General features: G+C 52.5%; 1 protein-coding gene across 1 annotated transcript in view; it reads left to right on the plus strand.

Annotated features, from left to right (window-relative positions):
• The first annotated feature begins 16,824 nt into the window (after nucleotides 1-16,824).
• LOC125338382 (protein CEPU-1) overlaps nucleotides 16,825-22,374 on the plus strand; it is a 356,024-nt gene continuing 350,474 nt past the window's right edge. The window contains exon 1 of the mRNA XM_048329065.1: nucleotides 16,825-16,995. Within this exon, the coding sequence (XP_048185022.1) occupies nucleotides 16,920-16,995 (76 nt within the window). The 5' untranslated portion in view covers nucleotides 16,825-16,919. The remainder of the gene's footprint in view (nucleotides 16,996-22,374) is intronic.

Consider the following 22,374-nt stretch of genomic DNA (forward strand, 5'->3'; position numbering starts at 1 on the left):
TTGCTTTATGGACCTGGACTTCATTACCCCGAGAGCAGGGAAGTGCATTCCCAGCCGGAGAGAGGTGAGGCTGCAATTTTCAGCTGAGTGAACAGGTCGGGCAGGGTGTCAGCAGGAGCTCCTGTGTTAAGCAGGAGATGTCCAGGCTTTTGCTCGTTGTAGAAGACAACTCCTTCAAGGAGCTCCTCCTTGCCAGCTGCAGGATCCCACCTGTGGGAGCCGTGGTGTTGGGAGGGCAGGGATGTGGTGCTGTCAGTTGACAGTAATGGGATCCACCTGCTAGCACACAATGCTGCAGGAATAAAAAATGCTCCATTGTGCCTCCGGAATAGCTGCAATTAACAAAATCTGAATAGCCAAGGGCTGGATTTATCTCATAGACGCGGTGGGAAACAGCTTGAAATGTACCCACAAGCACTGATCGGGGTCTCGAGCCTAATTAGTCCCTGGGAGGCATCCATTAAGCATCCAGTTAGGATGCAAGACAGATGTGGTGTGGGCTCCAGGCAGGTCTGTCCCACACAGGAGTGTGGTGAGCTGCTGTGAGGAAGGGCTGGAAGCTGTCCTTGGGATGCTGTCCCCCTGCAGCTACAGCTGAGAGGGCACGAGGGCAGTGCCAGAGCCTCTGCCATGCTGGGCAAGGCCATCCCCACCCTGCTGCTGCTGGAGTCAGACAATCCCAGCAGGGTTTGAGTTGGAAGGAAACTTAAAAATCATCCAGTTCCAACCCCTGCCATGGGCAGGGACACCTCCCACTATCCCAGGCTGCTCCAAGCCCCATCCAGCCTGGCCTTGGGCACTGCCAGGGATCCAGGGGCAGCCACAGCTGCTCTGGGCACCCTGTGCCAGGGCCTGCCCACCCTCCCAGGGAACAATTCCTTCCCAAGATCCAATCTATCCCTGCCCTGTCTGCCCTTGTCCTTTCTCTCCAGCCCCTGTCCCCAGTCCCTCTCCAGCTCTCCTGGAGCCCCTTTAGGCCCTGCCAGGGGCTCTGAGCTCTCCCTGGAGCCTTCTCCTCTCCAGGTGAGCATCCCCAGCTCTCCCAGCCTGGCTCCAGAGCACAGGGGCCCCAGGCCTGGAGCATCTCCGGGGCCTCCTCTGGACTCTGTCCAGCAGCTCCAGGTCCTTCCTGTGCTGGGACCCCAGAGCTGGACTCAGCACTGCAGCGGGGTCTCAGCAGAGCAGAGGGGGAGAATCCCCTCCCTCAATGTTCTGCCCACGCTGTGGGATGAGCCCAGGATACCGCTGGGTTTCACAGGGACAGAACAGTGGATTTTGGCTCCAGACCTGTGTTTTATTCATGACTCAGCCATTTCCCCACCTACAAAATGAGGATAATGACACATTCTTCCTCTAGAAAGAGCTTGTCGTCTCCAAGTGTGTTACAAACTCTGGTAACAATGTACCTTAATTGAACATTTTCACTTTTTCGAGTTCCAAGAGAAAGTTTGCAGCGAGAATAATTCTTATTTTATCTGCATTTCATACTGTGAGGTGTGTGGCAGAGTTCAAATGGTCGCATCCAAGGTGGGAAGAGGACAAGGAACTCTTTAGGGCCCCCCTCTCTGTTGTGACATTGGGACTCAACGTGCTGAGCAAGCACTTGTAAATCAAGCCAGCAAAAATTAAAGGCCCCAGTAATGGCTTGGATTAATCTGCTCTGACTTGACCGTCTAAAAGTTGGATGTCAACGTTTGGGGTTTGTCGCCTTGGGCTCCTTCCTGGTCGGTGGAGAGAAATGGGCATCTCCAGAGGCCATTCATCTCCTCCCAGACAGGCTGGCTGGATGGATTGCCCTCTGGAGGTGCTGGTCTCTCTCTCTCCATTGATAAAGGCAGGCCTGAGTACGTTTTGTATATTTGAATTAAAAGTATATGGAGGGGGATGAAGGTGAATCCTGCCTGCTGGGATGGAAAGGAGACAGGTCTGCAGCTGCTTTGGGTACCTGGTGCAAGGCCACACCTGAAAGAGGGGGATAACCAACATTTCAGGAGCTGCATCCCGAGGTGTGTTTCCCTATGGAATATCCTGACTGAAGCTGGAGGTTTTTTGGCTGTAACAGTCGCCCGTATCATGTTTGGTGTAAATCTGTGTAGCTGCATCTCACACATGTGGGCACAGGACAGAACCTGCTGGTCTTGAGCAATCCCAGCAAGCAAATAACACAGGTTCAACCGGCAAAGATTTGCGTGGAGGCACCGGAGTGATGGGCAACATTATAAAATCATAAACCAGAGAAAATGGAAGTCTTGGGCTCCTAACTATCAAACCCCTAAGCTCTGTGCATTTTGTCTTCCTAAAAACTATTCCAGAGGTGTCAGAAACAAACCATGCGCTTCCAGTCTCTTGTGTCCTCCTTCTGTATTTCAAATGAATAATAGATAAAGGAATCATTTTATTTAAAGAGAACGAGTTGAGTAGTTTGCTTTAAAAAAAACCCACCAAAAAATCCACACAAAAAGCGCCGTGGCACTTAGTCCCAATTTCTGTTATAAAGGAAAACTTCCTTTTTTCATTTATTATTGAAGTAAATTAAGCTGATTGTCAGAAATATGTGTGTTGGGTGAAAACGCTGCCATTGTGAGCTGGGATGAGATGAATGAATTTAATTTACCCCTTCGGTACGTTCAGCAGGCGGCTGGTGAGCAGCTCCAGCTCTCGGCTCCCTGCCTCCTCCTGGGAAAGCCCTGCCAAGTTTCCTGGGGGATTTTCCATGCTGGGATTTTGTTTCTTCACAGGGGCATCTTGTCCCCTTGCCCGAGGGCTGGGCTGGGAAAAAGAGGACAAGGCGACATGTGGGTTTCTTCCCTGCTCCTTCACAGTGTGTTGTAGCAGCCAAGTCCTCGCCGGGATTTTTTCAGAGCCAGAAAACTGCTTGGAAGCTGCTCCGAGCAGGCCGGAGTCAGGTGCTGCTTCCAGATTGCCTCGGCCTGCGGATCCTCGGGAAGGGATGAATCGGCAGCCGGGGGGGTGCAGGCTGGGGCTCAGAGCCTCGCTGGTACCACGGGGCTCCTCCACAGACCAAAGCATCTCCGTGCTGCCGTGGGCGTCCTGGGGCTTTGCTGGAACTCAAGCCGTGGATAAACAGCGCTCGGCTTGGGACAAGGCGTGTCAGATCCGCTGGTGGTTCTCCAAAAGCACCGCTTCTGATCTTGCTTGGATCAGAGGGATGCTGCTGCTGACTCCAGGCCCAGCTCTTCCAAGGGTAAATGCAGCCCCCTCCCAGCCTGTGATGGAGAAGACATCATTGATTTCCACCAGTGCCTCCAGGAGCAAGTCAGGAGAGTTTGTCTCGTGGAAATTGGAGCGGTGGGATCCTCTTAAAAGTGCTGTGGGAATGCTGAGGGTGTGCGTGGCGCTTGGCAGGCAGAAGTGTGCTCGAGGCAGGGAAAAGCACTCACCAGCTGGAAATAATGGGACTGGTGGGGAAGGAAGATGCTACCATTGAGGTTTTAGCCCTGGTGTGTGGTGAAGGAGCCATTGAATTCCAGGTTGTTGCTTGTGCCACACAGGCAGCCAGGCAAAGGCTAAATCCTATAATCATCAAATAATTAAGGTTGGAAAAACCTCTAAGATCATTGAGTCCAGCCATTAACCAGCACTGCCAGGTCCTCCATCAAGCCTCGTCCATAAAATGTCCGTGTTTCCACTGGCTGCGCGCCCTGGGCTCGTGCACATCCCCAGCGGGGACAGCAGTGGCAGAGGCTCAGAGAGGTGAAACTTCCTGGAGAGAGCCCAGCTCGGGAGAAGACAGGAATCCTGGTGCTGCAGGGAAATCTTTTGCTGGAAAAGCAAGTGATCCCAGAACAAACACAGGGTGACTTTTCACAGGAGTGTGTGGTTCCAGGACAAGGGGGAATGGCTTCCCACCACCTGAGGGCAGGGTTAGGTGGGATACTGGGAAGAAATTCTTCTCTGTGAGGGTGGAAAGGTCCTGGCACTGGGTTCTGAGTCCAGCTGCTTCTCTACTACACAGGTTTGAGACTCTCAAACCAACTTGGAGCAACCTGGTCCAGTGGAAGGTGTCCCTGCCCGTGGCAGGGGTTGCATTGAGATGGGCTTTAGGGTCCCTCCCAACCCCCAAACCATTCCATGATCATGGAGCAGAAAGGGAGAATGGGGGCTGAGACCGGGTCTGCGCTGGAAGCGGCTACTGACATAAATCAGCAGTGAAGGGGGACCTGAACAGGAGGGTGATGCTGGGCTGGGCTCTCCTTGTGGCAGTTGAACGCTCGGGTGAGACCCATGCACCGTGTTTGTGCCGAGTTTGGGTGTTTGGAACTCGCCTCACCCAATGCTGTGACCATGGAAGTGTCTTGGGCACCATCCTGCCCCTCCACACTCGTGTCTTTGGGCTGTGCAAGAGCCCTGGGGGATGTGGGGATGGTGCACAGTGACCACAAGGTGAGCTCTAGAAAGCTCCACTGACTCCTGGGAACCGCTGAGCTTGGGGCAAGAGCAAATGAAGGGCATCCTCTTGGAAAGAAAAGGCAGAGAGAAGGAGCCACAGCAGACCTTGGCACTGGGAGTGTTTGCCACTCTAATATTGCTGGCTGCAAGTGTGATTTTTCCCTCTGCCAGTAGGTCTGTGTACACAAAACTCCCACCGCCGTTGCAATTACACCGCTCTAAAGTGGTTTTCTGTCACTGCTTGTTCTGCCCAAGGAGCAGGACAACCTGTCCTGGTACCTGTCCTCACCGATGGCACTGAGCCACTCATTGTCAACAGCATTTGGGTACCTGCAGAGCCAGGGCAGCTGCTTGGGTCAACTTATTTCTTGTCTGGATTGAAAAATTGGACCTAGAAGCTTGTTCTAGTCTTCCTCTTCTTCTTCTTCTTCAGATTATTCTCAATAGTTATATTCTCAAATTCAACATATTCTCAGTTATCCTCAAGGATAATCTCTCCAGCCACCCTTTTGTGCTTTATTTTCCCCAAAAGTCACCTGCAGCTGCACAGGAGGATATGGCAGAGGGAGAAGGTTTGATTGAACCTTTCTCCCGTTTGAATTTCAGGAGATTGTGGTAACTTCAATGACCAACTTTGGGTCTTGATTTCAGGGTTGGCCTGGCAGGATTTTGCTTCCCAAGATCAATTGAGGATCAGCTGCAGCGCTGCAATGAATTTAGGGCCAGAAGGGACTTTTAGATCACATAAACAGGCCCTGGAAAGTCATTAGATACCTCTTTCCTGAGCCTTGGATTTGGTGTTTGTCGAACATAAATCTTCTGAAAAGGTGTTCAGGGTTGATTTAAGGATCTCGGGAGATGCTGAACCCAGGGCTGCCATTGGTAGTGGCTTTTAAAGGTTAATCACCTTTGCTGCTAAACATTTGTGCTGTATTTAATTTGTCTGTCTTTAACTTTTTGGTTGTTGGTTATTGAGGTGCCTTTCCCTGCTGGGAGAAATCACCTGGCATTTTCTTTCATCAAACTCCTTTCTCTCCCCCTCCCCACCCCAGACTAAAGAGTTTCTCTGTGTCCTTCAGCTGGGCTGTGTTTTATCATCCAATTTATCCTCATAGATTGGGGTGATGTATCCTCTTTTATCTTCCAGGTTTCTCCAACTTCCCCTTTTTGGTTATTTGCTGAAAATTATAAAAGAAATTAAAAGGGCTTTGCAAAACCGAGGGGAGATTTTACAAGCCAGCAGGATTCAGGGTATGGGAGAGGGTGAGGTCTGTGCCGTGCTGCTCCACTGCAGGAATAGTCCTGCTAAGCACAGGAGAACCCTGGATGCTGCTGGGCTTGGGCCAGAAGTGGGTGGGACAAATCAAAAGCTTTGTGTTTTAAAGAATGTAATAGATTTTAAATTGCATTTCCTTTAATGAATGACTCACGCAATTACCACAGCCCGAACACCTGCGCCTGAGACCCGAAGTCTCCAGAGAGACTTTTGCTTTTAACAATATTTATTATGCTGAGTGTTATCGCATTAGGAGGGATCAGGGAAGGAGGGAGGCTGCGGTCATGGGCAGCATCAGAGCAGCCCTGGGTTATCTTCCCCCGGTGCTGCCGGAGGGTGTGCCAGGAATTTCCAAGCGTCCCTTTCCACCAGGCTGATCTGGAGGACAGGGACAGGCTTTGCCCAAACTCCTCGTGCTGTGGGTGGGCTGATTCCCCAGGGCTATCCAGGTGGGGAGCTTGGACAAAGGAGAATGGCTTTGGGCTGACAGGGGACAGGGTTAGATGGGATATTGGGAAGGAATTCCTGGTTGGGAGGGTGGGCAGGCCCTGGCACAGGGTGCCCAGAGCAGCTGTGGCTGCCCCTGGATCCCTGGCAGTGCCCAAGGCCAGGTTGGACATTGGGGCTTGGAGCAGCCTGGGTCGGTGGGAGGTGTCCCTGCCCAGGGCAGGGGGTGGGACTGGATGATCTTTAAGGTCCCTTCCAACCCAAACCATTCTGGGATTTTATGTTGCCCATTCTAGTGCCTAAAGAGGCTCCGTGTGAGCTGGAGAGGAACTCTGGGCATAGGCCTGGAGTGCCAGGACAAGGGGGAATGGCTTCCTACTGCCAGAGGGCAGGGCTAGATGGGATATTGGGAAGGAATTGTTCCCTGGGAGGGTGGGCAGGCCCTGGCACAGGGTGCCCAGAGCAGCTGCGGCTGCCCCTGGATCCCTGGCAGTGCTCAAGGTTGGATGTGGCTCTGAGCAACCTGGGATAGCGGAAGGTGTCCCTGCCCATGGCAGGGGGCTTGGAATGGGATGCAAACCCACACCTTGGAGCCATGAGGGCCGGGATGACTCAGTTTTGACCGTTTTTGCATAGGAGTGGATGATTTGGGAAGGCAACTTGATATCGTCTCGCTCAGTTCTTTCTCATCCCTCCCGCTCCACCATGGAAGCGCTGAGATGCCGTCGTGTGGGGCTGGAGGAGCTGTCTGGGAGCAGATCCCAGGCAGGGCTGTGGCTGGAGGGAGACAGAGCTGTAATTATCCCAGCTCCCGGTGCTCTCTGTGCTCTGCCAACGCTTCTGCAGGCCAGAGGGCTGAGCTGATGTATTTATGCACCTTCCCCTGTGTTTAAACAGCACCTTGGAAAACACAGTAAAAGGAGCCACAACTCTCCTCAGTGTCCTCTAGGGGTTTTAATTTATTTTTATTGTGTTGGATCGTTGCTTTGTTGTGGGGCTTTTTAGGCTTTTTTTTTTTTTCTCTCAGTGCCAGAAGTTGGCTTTGCTGCAGAGCAGAGGCGCTGCAGAGAAAGAGAGGCCAGGGAATTGCAGAGGGTGAAGAGATATTGTGAGTTAGGACGGAGGGATGTGGCAGAGCTCTCCATGATCTGTGGTGTTATTTTATAGTCTGTACATTTAATAGTCAGTCTGTATTTTTTCCCCAATGGATCTGAGTGTTTTGGGCCCCTGTTCTTACTGGGACACAGCCAGGATTCCCTGCTCGGTTTATGCCTTAAGCCAGGCACTTCTCCTGCATCCCTGTGTACAAATCCTGGTGTGAGCAGAGGGTGCCCAGTGCTTGAGGACAGTGTTACCCCCAAAATAGACAGGCCCCAAAACTGCTGTGGAGCTCCTGGCATTTTCCAGCTCTGGGTTCTGTGCAACAGGAAAGGTTTCTGTGTGAATCCTTAGGCCACTTTGTGATGCTCATAAAAAGTTGTTCAAAATAGCTTTACTGGTTCCTCCAGTGACTAAAATAGCAAGAAACAGTAAAATTCTCTGCATTTTGTGTGGGATGAGCATCCTTCTCTTCTCATTGCAGGCGGGACCAGGCTGATTTGAAGCCACACCAACTCTCTGGCCATGCTGGATGCTGCATCACCTCGAGGAGAAGACATCTCTGAGGTACCTTATTTTTGCTTTTGGTTTTCTCCAGGTTTGAGGTTTTCTGATTGCAAGATGATGTGTGCCTGAAGGGCACCGAGCACTCGTCGAAGCCCTGAGGGTGGTTTATCCTGTGCCTGTGAGGTGCAAAGTGCCCGCACTGGGAGTTTTTGGGAGCGTGGTTTCATCTGGCTGGCATTAGGTAGCCCTGTTCCATCCAGAACTGGAATATTTTCAATATGATTTCGAAAACCTGGAGATGTTTCAAAGCTTATAAGGCTTTTGGCCTGTCTCATTTATGCTCACCTCCTGCATTGCAAAGGGAGAAGCTTAGAAACGTGAATTATGTGAAATACAGTGTGAAATCTTTTGAGATGTCTAAGTCATGTGCATATACACACAGGCACTTCCATCTCCTTAAAACTTCATCTCTCCTTCCTCAGTCGATCCGGTGCTCGGAGGATGCACAAGCAGCTGGGGAAGAGTTGGGAGGAGGGAGAGAATGATAAGGACTCAGTGCTCCCCATCTCCCTTCCCCAGTAGCCTCCTGCCCCTCCTTTTGCTCCCCTCTGCTCTCTATCGGGATCCAAATGCAACATCCTCATTCCAATCCCCTCTGGGATGTGGGGACAGCAGGAACAACCCGCAGCATGCTGTGGGTTCTGCATTTCTGAGGCTTCCACGGCTTTCTGATGTTTTACCTTCTATTTCACAAAGCTGAGACCCGTGTTACAAAATGTCTGTTAGGTGTCACATTCGTATTTCTCCCTAAATGCAAGTGTCCAGAACCGACCTGGTTTTCATGTAAGGGTTGTGTGCTCTTCCTGCTAATTTTTCGAGTGGACATTCCAAACCTGGTGGCCATGCTTGGGCTCTCTGCTGTGCTGCAGAGCATTTTTTTATGGTCTTGTTAAAGAAAACAACAAGTTGAGTGTGTGCCAAGCAGTGCTGGAGGCGTGGGGGTGTGGGCAGGCTGTGCAGCGTTTTCCCAAGGATATTGGTGGGGAAAAAAACCTAACCCAAAACTTCAAAGCTTTTGGAAATTTCAGCTGGGTAGCGGTGACCCTCTGGCTCTCTCGGTGCCATCCCACCTCACTCTCTTCCGTTCCTGCCGGCTGCTCCGGCCCAGCGCTGGCATCCCTTGGTGTCCATGGGGAGCTTGGAGGGCAGGGACCATCCTTCTTCCTCCTGTGGCATCAGAGCTGCCTGACAGCCCCTTCCAGAGGCTGCTGTGGTTGAAAGGGAATGGAAAGATAAGGAAACCACGAGGAAAGGCAGAAAGAGGGAAAGAATGGAGGGAATGAATAAAGCGGTCTGAGCAGCATCACTCATCCCAGGTTTTCCAGTCATTCAGTGACGCTGTGTGTTTGCCACCTAATTCCATCCCAAACACCCTAAACTGGAAATAAAGCCCTGTTTAATAAACAGCAGTCGACATTTCATTTCCCTGAATATTCCGGGAGCAACTGCTCATTATTCCGATGATTTCCCCCCACTGTAATTATTCCAAACGACCATTCACAGATTCCACTGTTGACTTACACGTCCATGCAATTGCATGCTGAAATATGTATGTATTTTGGTGTCCTATTGAAAATTCAATAGGATCCAATTTCAATTGCTATTGCCTTCCCCCCCTGTGCCTCCCCTCTCCAATTTTCCAATGCTACAGCTGCACGGCAGAGAAGAAAGGATGCAGCGGACATTAAACAGCAACGTCCAGCTGAAATGGGGAGAGAAAAATTACTTCCTTGTACTACCACACTCCTGACAAGAGCTGACTCTTTTTTCTGGTTTCTTTTCCTTTTTTTCTTCCCCTTTTCCCTTTTTTTTTCCTACCACATTCAATTTTCTGACTCTGCCGGGCAGGTTGCAGGACTAATCTCGAACGTGCTTTGAGCCTGCTGTATAACACCACGGGCTTCTAAAGCTTGGGATGGGGGAGAAGGAGGAGGGGGATGTGGGGAATGCAATTAGTTTGGGGTGGCAGGATGAGCGGAAGAAGCTAAAATTGCAAATGAGGGTTATTCGGGGAACATGAATCCCGTTCCTCCCAGGGCTGGTTTACCTGGCTTTCTCTTTTGGCAGATGGAGAGTGGGAGATGTGAATTAGATGGGAAAAAAATCCCTAGACAGTCTGCAGGGTCTCCAATGGCGCTTTCATCACAGCCAGTGTTTTGTAACATGCGCGTTTATTTTTCCCTTCATCTGGAGTACAAAGGATCCGGTGTTTGAGACCTGCCAGGGCTCGGCTGGTGATGGGAGGCTGGGCTGGATCCAGAGGTGTCGCTCCAGCTCTCGGTAGCAGAGCAGGGGCTGGGTGGCTTTGAGCACTTCAACAAAGGTGTTGCCACTGCTGCACCTTCCAGAAAGGAGAATATCCATCAGTAAATAACATCGGGTGGGTTTCTGTCTGTTCCCAGCTCCCGAAGAGCTCTCTGAAGGTGGGATTGTCTGAGACATCAAGGTGGCTGCAGGTTTCTTTATTGCCACAAGTCCAGCTGGTGTCGTGGGTCACTGCTGAGCCACCTCACTGTGACCTTGAGCTTCAGAGGAGCTGGAAAAGAGCTGTGCAAGAGTTATTTCCCCCCAAAAATGTAATATCTCATTTTCAGTTTGGAAGGGATGGTTATAAACACAAAAATCTGAGGGTGACTATGTCTTCCAATACCTTCCAGGACAGACTTGGGCAGCTGGCTGAGTCTTTGTCTTCACTCCCCAAGACGGAGAGGGAACTTGAAGAGGGGAAAAAAAAAGGAAGGGAAGGTAGGGATGTGCCAGGGCTGTCACCCGCAAGCCCAGCAGCACGCACAAGGCAGCAAACAGCCGCTATCTCCTTGAGCCATCTGTTTGCAGAGCCTTTGCCCATGCAACGGTGCCTCTTCCCCCACGGCCTTGTTGCCTCCTTGTAATCCGTAGGTAAACAGACATTCAGTCAGCTGGAAAGCGGGGATGGGAGGTGGTGAGCCACGATAAGAGTCCGGTTGGGATGGGGACTGATGGCAGCACGTGCTCCGGCGGGCGGGCGCTGGAAAGCATCCCGGCAATATCTTTGGAATACGGAGAAAAATGGTTTGTTTGGGGGAAGGGAGTGAATGAAGGGAACAGTGGGACCAAGCAGAGCACGGCCATTGAGCACCTCTCCAGAGGCTCCTACCACCTTGGTTTGCTTCTGTGCTGCTTGAAATCGGAAATTTTATGTAGAGAATAAAACCTCCCAGAGAATAACATTTTCTTAGGTAACACAGATGCCCCATCCTTGTGCACTGATAAGGGCTTGTCACTGTGGGCATTGCCCTCCTGCAGGGCTGCAGGTCACTGCTCCCCCTGAGCCTGCAGATTTGGGATGGCTGGGAGCATTCAGCCGGGGAAGGTTCTGGGTGGCTCCTTGCGTCCGGGTGGGCACTTTTCCTGGCTGATCCAGACCCTTCTCCATCCACCCTTTCTTTCTGCTTCTTCTGCTGTGAAAACCACATTGTCCCTCAGCACTTATTTTGCCATCACAGAGCCACAGAACATCCCGAGCCAGGCGGGGTGATCCCATCAAGTCCAACTCCAGGTTCAATTTGAAGGGGAGACAAGATGTGCTCAGTGCTAGAGCTGCTGGGGTTTTTATCTCCGAAGGGTTCCTTGCGAGGTGCTGGGATGCGAGAGGCGTTGCAGACGTAGCTAAAAGCCGCCTCAGCCGAAGGTCTGGGATTTGGGAAGGTGCTGTGAGCGCTGGGGGCCAGGGCGCTGACCCGGTGCCCTACAGTACATGGCATTACCGTGTTTAATGTACTCAGCGCTAATCTTTCTCTAAACACAGGCGATCTTGCTGAGTTCAGCACTGAAAGAGCAATAACCAATGAAGGAGATGAGATTAAGAAAACTCACAAGAATCAAGTGGGCTAGAAAGGGCTGGGGAAGTGCCAGGGGCACTGCAGTAAATGACCTCCCTGGGAATCGAGGACAAATAAAATCCATGCCCCGTGTCTCTCTCCCCTCCCAGACGCCTTGCGCCGATGCCGGAGCCCTCTCCCCTCCCTGGTGTGGCCATAGATGTTGCTTTCAGGGTTATTTTTGCACTGGAATACAACAATCCTCTGTGCTATGGGGCCGAGACGAGGATCCGTGTCGCTGCATTCAGAAAAACTAACCTCTTGAGCTCAAGGAGAGCTGCTTCAGTTGGCAGGAGCATTATTCTGTCTGGAACAGCCTTGAGAGGGCAAACAAAACCTCTGAGCTGTGGCTCTTGTTTCCAAAGGCTCTTTGCAGGCAGGGATGCTGGTGAGAGTGGCTTTTATTTTTATTTCTGAGACAGAAACGGAGCCCAAAATCGACCCAAGTGCCACCGGGATGGGATGAAAATGGGGTGCAGCATCCTGAGGGAGTTGGTGTCCCAGTCTGAGCTCTGCTGGGCTGGACGTGGAAAAGTCTTGCGAACAACTCGCTCTTTGCAGGTGCTCAGTGGGCGTTGTGGGGCTTTGATCCCAAAGGATGGGATGGTGGAGATGATGGGAGTGGATGAAGGCTCTCCCCCAGTGCTTTGGTCCCCACGGCAGCCTGAGGATGTCCTTCACGGATCCCAGGCATCCCAAATCTGCTGCCTCAGATCCCTACCCCTCGCGCCGTGCAGGCTCGGAGGCTGCGAGGATGACTTGGCAGTGATATATTTACTACAATTACCATCTCTCTTCCCAGAGGAGAAAAAAATAGATGAATAATATGTTTTGAAGGTGTCATGGAGTGAAAGCAAGAGAGGAGCTTGAGCCTGAACTTATGAATAACTTATAGGCTTCCTCCCTTCATGCAGCTGCTCCGTTTGGGCTTATCTTTCTCACCCGTAGGAGGTGTAATTAAAGGAGCAAAGCCGGGCACCCATGGGCACGCGTCTGTCTGGCTCCGTGTGTCCCCTGCACGCCAGGGCACGGGGGTGCTGGAATGCCTTTGTGTGGACACGTGGGCCGGGCTGTGTGTGGAGCTTTAAAAATTCTCCCCCTTGTCAAGAAAAAAGGGTCATTTTGCACGTAATTCATCTCTGGTATTTTTGGCAGTGGTGGAAGCGTTGCCTTAACTCTCCCCTTGCACTGGTGAGCCACAAGCAGAAAGTGATTTCAGATGGAGAAACACTGAAAGGGGAAGCAGGTGCAACCCTCCAAATCTGGAAGATTTTGGTTCAATTCGTGGCTCAGCTGGAAAATCCCCCCCTGGCCCCTCGTGGTGGCTTAGCCTTCCCAAGTCTTATTTTTCCAGCCTTAAAATGAGAAGTAATTTGCTCTTGTCTCAACACTTTCCTGTGCTTTCTCTATTTTGACTTGAAGAGCTCAAGGGAGGGACTGTTTTTACCGGGTGTACACACGGAGTTGAACATAATGGAACCAGGATCTTATCAAAGGCATGCCAATGCTATTGTAATGCATATAGTAATTATAGGGATGTATATGGAGGGATGATGAAAAAAATCCAATGAAACATGGCATTTCCCTCTGGAAAAAAATGTTAGTGGAATAAAACCATGCCTGGGAGTATGTCAGTTCCAGCGAAAAATGTCTATTAAAAATTATGCAGTGCTGTTCAGCAAGGTCACAGCGCTCCTTTTAGAGCCAGTTAGAGGTTTCCTTGCAAAGCAGCACATCACTTTTTTTTTTTTTCCCTGCAGACCTTTAGCCAAGGTGTTGTGTTTTGGGCTTTTATTCAGACTTAGGGGCAGAAAAAATTGAATTTCATATAAATTTTGCAGGAATTTCTGCTGAAAGGGGCCTTCTGCATCTCGATATGCATGGAGGGATGGTGTCCCTGGTTAACACCAGGTACAAATATATATTTATATATGATTTCCAATGAATAACTTGTTCCCCCCATCCCTATCTCAGGAGTGCAGCCCTGCTATCTGCATGTTCCTATCACCCCAGCACATAGATATGGATGAGCGTAATGGCGATATTAGGCATTTATTGCAAGGCATTCTGTTGAACATCACCTGCTGTTCAACATGAAAAGTTGATGTTCCACAAAGCCACAAGCCAAAGGCTCCTTAAGAGCTGCTCTGGTGCATCGGGTAAATATCCGTGCTCGGAACGAGCGCTGTGTGGATTAATAATGCATGGAGCAAATCTGTAGGAAGAGCAGTGACTGCGTAGGGCTGACTTAGAAACTGCTCTCCCTGCTTAGGCAAACAGGCAGGGAAGTTGTGTTTTTTAAAGCATAATGTGTTGGTAATAAACCAAACTAACCTAATCGACCACTTCCAGCTGCTCCGAGCACCGTCGCTGGCTCGGCAAGCTGGGGTTAAAGGCAGGAGCGTTGCCAAGGGTGGTAAAAATGGCTCCGTGGCATCTTATTGTAGGCAATTTATGCAGATGGGATGGTGGAGAAGCAGTGGAGAGGTTGGGATGGCATTGGGGTTAGGAGTCCTTCCCCCTTTCCAAGGGTTTTCCATCAGCTGGAGATGGCTGGGGCGGCGATGGGCTTGTGCTGGAGGAGCGCTCCAAGCGCTGACATCGTGAGGTGGATAGGACAAGGTTAAATACCCCATAGCCTGTATTTGCTCCTGGTGAAGAATCCTGCTGCACCACGAGTGCAGCCCGGGACTGGGTCATCAGTGCTGCTCTGCTCGTTAGCTCTGTCCTAATGAGCTGGGAGGTGGTGGAGGCGCTGGCAGGGTGTAGGATGCTTGTGGTGGTACCAGGATGTGGTGGTAGAGAGCTCTGGATCCACTGGACCTCTTTGAGGTCTGTGGATTGAACCAAGCCTTGGGAAGGGGAAAGAAGGAGAGCAAAGGGCCCTCTGCGTCAGCCTGCAGCTATACAGCAGCCACGTTTTTGGCAAGCCCCCATGGAAACTGATGGATCACAGCAGGGGAGGTGTTGGGGAACACCCAGGGACGGGTGAAATGCATCTTCTCCATGGCTAGGGACAGGTGACCCTTGGGCTGGCTGGTGGCAGGGACATGCAGGCATCAAACAGGGCTGGTGGGAACATCCAGCCCGAGCTGCCAATCCCTCCTGACGTTTGACATTTGAGTCATTGTCAGAGCTGTTGATAGGGCTGGAGGAGAGGGACCTGTGCTTTGTCACCTTCCTGAAGCAGAAAGACTGGCCTGGATGTGACTCGCAGAGTCTCTCGGGTGATAGAGATAGAAACACAGTTGGATTTCCAAGAGTTCGCAGCCGAGTCTTCTTCTGAATTGCAAAGTGAACAGCTCAGATTTTTGGAAGCCTCTGAGGAGGCATAAATACAAAAAGCCAGGATATCTTTAATTTTTTTCCCTTCTTTGTCATTTTTTTCTGGCTATAATGTTGTTTGAAGGGGCTGTGAGTTACCTCGAGCAACGAAATGAGACATCCCTATCACTTATGAAAATAATATTTAACGTGATATTTTTTATTTAGGTTGTTTTAAAGGGGTGTCTTGGGGTTCAGAGCCTCAGATATTCTTTTTTATTGGACAAAGCATGGAAGTAATTTAAGGTTTTGGTCTCAAGGACCTTTTCTGTGTAGGCGTGTGAGTGTCATGCTCCTGATGTTGGGCTGTGGTGTGGACAGATGTGTTTGGTTTGGGAATCCTGAATTGGAGAAAAGCCTATTTTATTTCTGGTGGTGTGAAATAGGGACCAGTAGTTGGCATGTGCAAGGAGCTGAAGTAACAGGAGCGTGTTCAATCCTAAGCTGGATCCAAGGGGCCCAGATGCTGCTCAGAGCAGGAGGTGGGCTTGGTGTGAGGAATCAAATGAGCGTGGTTACAGCATGGAAAAAACCCCTTGATCTGGACTAAAAGGAGAGTTCTGCTCCAAACTGAAGAGTTTCTCCTTATTAAATTTGCTTTTAGAGCCATTTCCACATGGGTTTAGGTGTAAAAGGGGAAGGGGTTTGTTGGGGCTGTCCTGCAGACATCAGCCCCCAGAAGCAGGTGCCCCTCTTCCTTTTGGGCCAGGCAGGTGGGACCCACCAGGGGAGGGTGTGAATCCTTCCCACCATCGTGCAGGTGGGGAAACTGAGTCACAGCATCACTGCTGTCACTCCAGGAGGGATTCACCCTCACCACTCTTCCCCAGTGGGAAAGAACTATGGGGCAGGGGGTTGCAAGGATGCTGTAGGGGTGTGTGGATGCTAAAGGGGAAATGTGGGGGGGTGCAGATGGCAGGGGAATGTAGGGGATGTGGATGCCAAGGGGGTGCGGGTGGTGCTGGATGCCAGGGAGTTTGGTGGGATGCCGGAGTGGGGGGATGCAGATTGAGGTGGGGGAGGGGGTGGCGGATGCCGGGGGGATGTTTGGGGGCTGCGGGTGCTGAGGGATGGGGAGTTCAGTGGGGTGCAGGTGCCGGGGGGTGCAGGTTCTGGTGGGGTTGGGGGGGGGGGGGTAGCAGATGCCTGGGGGGGGCAGTTTGGGCGTGTGGATGCCGGGGGGAAGTTGGGGGCTGCGGGTGCCGACGGTGCCGGTGGGGTGCGGGTGCCGGTGGGGTTAGGGGGGTGCAGATGTCGGGGGTGGGGGTGCCGGGGGGTGCCGGGGGTGTGGGTGCCGGTGGGGTTAGGGGGGTGCGGGTGCCGGTGGGGTTAGGGGGGTGCAGATGTCGGGGGTGGGGGTGCCGGTGGGGTTCGGTGCCAGTGGGGTTAGGGGGTGCGATGCCGGTGGGATGCGGTGCCGGTGGGCTTAGGGGGGTGCAGATATCGGGGGTGGGGGTGCCGGTGGGGTGCGGGTGCCGGTGGGCTTAGGGGGGTGCAGATGTCGGGGGTGCGGTGCCAGTGGGGTGCGGGTGCCGGTGGGGTTAGGGGGTGCGGTGCCGGTGGGGTGCGGGTGCCGGCGCGGGGGGGCCCCGCAGCCAATGAGTGCTGCGCGGGGGCGGCTGCGTGCGCGGCCGGCGGCGTGTTGCAGCCGGGCGGCGTGTGCGGGCCGGAGCGGCGGGCACGCAGCGCCTGTCCTCGCACCTGCAACCCCTTCCGACCCCCTTCCCCCCCCTTTTTTTTTCTTTTGGGTTTTTTTCCCCCCTCCCCCACCCTTCGGTGCTTTTTTCCCTTTTTTTTTTTTTTTTCCCCCTTCCTTTTTCCTTACCCCCCCTCCCTACCCCCCCACCCCCCGCCTCCCTTCCTGCGCTTTGCTCCGGGAAACGCTGGATTTTAAACCTTTCCCCGCCCGGCAGTGAGTGGGGAAGGAGGAGGAAAAGATGGCCCAGGCCAAAATGCACCACCCCGTCTCTTGGGTGATCTTCGCCGGGATGGCCGCGCTCCTCCTCTCCCAAGGTAGGGAATGCCGCGGGGGACGCAGCCCGGGCGGGCGGAGGATGCGCGGTCCCACGGCAGCACCCTCGAAGGGGGCTGGGGGGTGAGAATCCCCCCCAGAGTGGGGACGAGGATCCCTCCAGAGCAGGGACAGAGCTGGGAAAGGGTCCCCAGCCCGCTGTGAAGTTGCGGGGGGTGCGGATGCGGGTACGGCGCAGGAATTCCCGGTGCACCGGGCTGGCGGGGGGGACACTTCTCCCCTGGCGTCCTGATTATTTTTGCGGGTGCAGAAGGACTCTGCCATCCCAGCGTAATTCTGGCAGGATCAATGATCCAACAGGCTGGGGGGCGGGGGGGGGGGGGGAGGGCGGGGATCCTCTGTGCTCCCCCCACGCCTTTGCTTTTCCAGCAAGGTCGTCCGAAAAACTCGGTGCAGCCCCGCTCCCGCCGGGCTGGGAGTTGGGAAGTCCTTCTCCCGTCTGTCCCGGATAAGCACGGCTGCCTCCCCGCACCCGGGGGATGGTGCTTGGAGGGGAGGGGGGGGCTGTGCAAGGCAAAAAAAAGAGCAAAAAGCGATGGGAAAAGGAGGGGGGAAGAGGCGGCAGGAGCCAGCCCCATCTGGCCGGGAGCGCCGAGCCTGTCAGCTCGCGTTAGGCTCCTCTCAGCCATCTGGAGGGGCTGTGGGAGCGGGGTTTCCTCCATGGGAGGAGAGGATGGAGCCGCATCCTGCCCCGGGCCGCCGCGGGAGCTCGGGATGCGCAGGGGGATGCGCCGGGGGATGCGCCAGGGGCTGCTGCGCCGTGCTCGGGGGGCGGCTGGGACCCGGGGCTCCGGGGCGGGATGTGGGCACTTCTCGGGGAGATGGATGCACCCCCGGGGGGGGGATGCGGGCATTCTTCGGAGCATGGATGCACCCCCGGGGCCGTGCGAGTATTCCTGGGCGAGACGGATGCACCCCGGGGGGGATGCAGGCGTTCCTGGGGGGGGACAACGTGGGTTCTCCTGAGGATGGATGCGCCCCGGGGGGGTGAATGCGCCTCCTTCTCCACAGCCGGATCCAGCTACCTCAGCGCTGCTCCGAGGTGCCCACCGAAGGCTGGGAATGTCCAAACCAGCCCAGCCTCGTCCCCCGTCTGCCGAGGTGCGCTGCAGCAAGGCTCGGGTGGGCTCTGGAAGCCCAGCCTGTGTGGGGCTGGGGGCTGCCTGCGCGGGGCTGGGGGCTGCGGTGTGGGCAGAGATGGTGCCTGGGTGTCTCCCACCACAAACTTCTCTCTGCTGGGCAGGCCGGGCCCGCTCCTGCGGAGGGAGAGCCCCCCGTGCGGTATCGACCGGCACAGGCTGTTTAACATGCACATCACACGCCGAGGCATCGCTCCTCTTCGCCTTCCTCCCGCTCTCCCTCCTCGAGCTCTCTCCTTCTCCCTGCGTGGCTGCTTCCCGCTGGTGCTGCTTGGCGTGCCGGCATTCCTGCATCCCGGGGGCTTCCCCGGGGCTGCGAGCCCTGGCCCCCCTGGCTGCCAGCTCTGCAGGGAGCCCGGCTGGGGTGTGAAGGGTCGGGGCTCCCCACGGGAGGGATAAAGGTGCCCCTTTCCCTCCTCACTCCTCCTGCCCAGAATCTGTGCTTCATTTATTTTATTATTTCATTATTTTATTATTTTTTAATGCTTGCTTTGGGGCTCCTGACTTAGCTTCCTTGCAGTCTTATTCCATGCCTCTGGTCATCCCTCCTGCTTCCTCTCCCTGCTCCTATCAAAGCTTCCAGATCAAAAAGTAGTTGGTTTTCTAAAATTCTCCTGGGCAGCAGAGCAGTGGGGAGGAATGTGCTGCCTCCCTAAGCCCCAAACCCTCCAATTCCCTGCCTTGCAGGAACCTGATGTGGGTGCCAGAAGTCCCTGAGTCACTCCTGGAGTGAGGAAAAGCAGGGAGCCACATTGCTCCACGGTGTGGGGAGGACCCAGGGCAGAGCTGTGGAGAGCTGGTGAAATACTGCACAAGGCAGCCTTTGGCAGCAAAAAGTTTGGGCCTTTTTTGGGCTGGGAGTTGCTGCGTTGTTGGAGGGAAGGAGTCCCCTTGGGAGTTTTTCTTGCATAATTTTATTTAAGAGTCATTTAAAAAAACCCCAAACACACCCTACAAATAATTTTGTATTTTAGCACAAACTTTTAAAGAGAGTTTTGAGAAATTTGAGTTCATTCAACCCCAGGGTAATATTTAGGTTTGTATGCAATGCTGAAAATCAGCAGTAATGTGCTTCTGCTTCATGAATTCTTCTGATAATCACAGTAGTCTTTGGAATTCATAAGTTTTCTCCCTCGTTTGGTGTCCAGAACTGGAGCTGGCTTGTGTTTGAAAATGTGAAAATTATTGTTATGCAGGAAAAGTGTGTTTTGCACAAATCTCCTTCAAGTATCTCCAGAGATGTGTGCTGCCCTCTCCGGTGGTTCATCCATACTCCAGGTCATTTCCCTATTCCCAGCCAAACAAACAATAAGAAAAGTGATTTGTGAGTGTTCTTGAGAGGCAAGCGGAGCGTGAAGTGGGATAATTCAGAAGCGTTTGACCACCTGCATTTGTGCAAACATCTGTAGGTCCTCCAGGTTTTGTAGATTCGCTGTTGGATTTGTGGAACCGTGGCCCTAAAATGGGAGCTGCTGAGCGTTGTGTCCATCAGGAAGGAGCCCCCTGAGCCCTGGAATGTCCGGCGGGGTTGGACATCAAGGGAGCTGTTGGGTGTTGATGCTGGAGAGAGAGGTCAGGGCATTGCTTGGATGCTGCATCCCCTCGGGAATGATCTGGAGGTGTCCTTTGCACTGACTCACAAGGTGAATGGAGCCCGAAAATGTCCAGCCACAAGTTGGGAAAAGAGACGGAAAGAGGGGAGGCTGCAGAGGGCTGGAATTGCCCCGGGCGTCGGGAAATGAGTGGCAATTTGGCAACACAGCTCTCATTGTGTTTGCTCTGTGTCTTCTGTCTGATTTTTAAATAGCAGCGATGAAAACCCAAAATATCTTTACACAGGGACCAGGCAGCAGCGTTTTCTCTTCCCCCTTTGCCTGGCTCAGAGTAGAGGGGTGGCCTCACATGTGCCCCATGTCGCTGACTCACAGCCCACCTGGATTTTGTAAGGAAGAGGCAAAAATCCCACCCCAGCACTCGGGAGTGGAAGAGACAAGAAAACTCTTCCCTCAGCCACACGTAAAAGGATTAACCAGGCTAAAAGGTCATAGAAGATTTAGCTGGGCCTTTAGCATCAGTAAGCCAAGAATTATGGGAATTTGATTTACAAATTAGCATAAAGACCTTATTCTAATAAGCATACAAGCTGAAATAGGTATGTAAAATAATAGCATGTGTCAACATCCTACACAGAGCGTTCCTCATCCGAAAGAATTATTCGCTCGTTCGCTGTGGCTGGGATGCAGATAATTCCCAAACTGAGACAGGCTGTGCTGGTGTGTGATGGAAAGGCTGGATCTGACCCAGAGACACATCCACAGGGAGGAGAGGCTGGCTGCTTCCCCTCGGGAAGGGCAGGATTTGGAATCTGGGCTGGGGCTGCGCATTCTGGGAAGATTTTCTCTCGGTGGAGGGGCGAGGGGAAACCTCCTGGCAGTTCGTGCAGGAGGTAATTGCACTAATGAATGTGTATAAGAAAAATTACATGTATCGACATCTTTTTGTGAATGCCCGGATTTATTGGTCCTTGGGAAAAATATTAGATGTGGTTAATAGTTATCGTGCGGGTCAATAAAACGTGATATTCACCCCAACAGCAGAAAATAGCTATTTAATAGGTAATAACAGTAATAATCAATACCTACATGAGTAGATAACCCAGTTATATGCAGTACATAAAAGGAGGAGAATGCACTCCGGTTGCTTGATGGCTGGATTTGGAGCGTGGCTGAACATCTGTCATTCCTGTTGATTCTCAGCGGAGCTGTGAGGAGGTATCAGCACCTCTGGAAATCAGGCCACTGCTCTGGGATTAATTGGCACATTTTTAAGATGTGCTGGAGCAATCAGCAACCCGAGCAGGCCTTTGGAAAGCACCTGCATTGTGCAAAATGCTGGATGGCGCCCAAAATGCTGGAAGGGGGCCTGGGAGTTTGGTTTGGGTGATGGAGTTGCCGGTGGGGTTTTCCATGTGTGGATTGCTGCTGCTTCCCTGGGAGCATCCCTGCACTCAGCTGGTTACACAGCAGTGGATTGGCAGGGTACAAGGAGGAGTAAAGCTGTTGTAGTCGCTCTACACTGTGGATATGAAGAGATCTCCATCGAAAGAGATAGAGTTTAAAAAGACAAAAATCAAAATGAAATCAAAACTCCTTTGTGTGTAACGAGTTACCTTGGAGCACGGGAATACGTGCTGGAGTAGGTTTGTGTTGTAGCTACACCAGGTTTAGGAGCCCCACTGGTGGACTAGAGCCGTATGAGGTCCCATAAGTGCTGACACATGTTCCAGGGCATGCAGCTGTTTACTGGCCATAAAACACACGTGAGCAGGGTGCCCGTGGCCTTCTACAGCGGGTACGTGAGGAGGCGAAAAATCGTCCGTCTCAGATGTTCATGGCAAAGGCTTGGAGCTGCAGCTTGGGCTTGGAGTTGAGCTCTTGGTTTTAAACAGGGGCCCAAATGAGCAAAGGGGCCAGATTTGGGGGGTCTGTAGAAGTCCAAGTTGGTGTGGGACTGCTCTCTCTTTGCCACATTTGGGATGAGCCTCATGGGTCAAAAGGAGATAAATACCAGTTTGATAAGCAGAGAGGATCAGGTGGGAGCTGGGAGCTTGGACAAAACCTCCTCTGGTAAAACAAAACTTCTGAACCATCCTAGGGACCATCCCTCTCTACAAGACTGGTGCTGGATGCTCTGGAGGCTGCAACCAGCTTTAGGATATCCTTGTGTTTTTGCAAAAACTGCTTTTCCTTTCTCCATGTAGGCATTTTGACCAGCACAGTGACCCTGGCTCGTGGTTTTTCCATCTTCCTTCGACTTACGCCCTAGACAAGTGCATTCGATATTACAAGTGTCTGCTTTGTAGATTTTTCTTGCAGTTTTCACTTAAAAATACCCATATTGTGATTTCCCCCCTATTTTATTTTTTCCCTATGGGGAAAAAATTGATCAGTTGGCAGATCTAGGTCAGGTTAGTGAGCAGGGCTTGGTGTTTTCTGTGATAAACCAGGAGAGAGTGGATGGGGAGAGCTCTTCCCAGGCAGCTCCAGTCAGACAGTGGAGGTGGACTTCAGCTTTCCTCAGTCTGGGAAACACCACGTGAGGAGCAACTATTTGGCCATGGGGATCAGGAAAAAACCTTCACTTGTGTTTGTTTTTGCTTCCCAAACTTCAGTAGTGGTGAGAAAGGGCAAAACTTTCCTTGCTTGTTCTCCAGTTGAAGGG

The sequence above is a fragment of the Corvus hawaiiensis genome, chromosome 25 (assembly GCF_020740725.1).
Source record: "Corvus hawaiiensis isolate bCorHaw1 chromosome 25, bCorHaw1.pri.cur, whole genome shotgun sequence".
Lineage (NCBI taxonomy): Eukaryota > Metazoa > Chordata > Aves > Passeriformes > Corvidae > Corvus > Corvus hawaiiensis.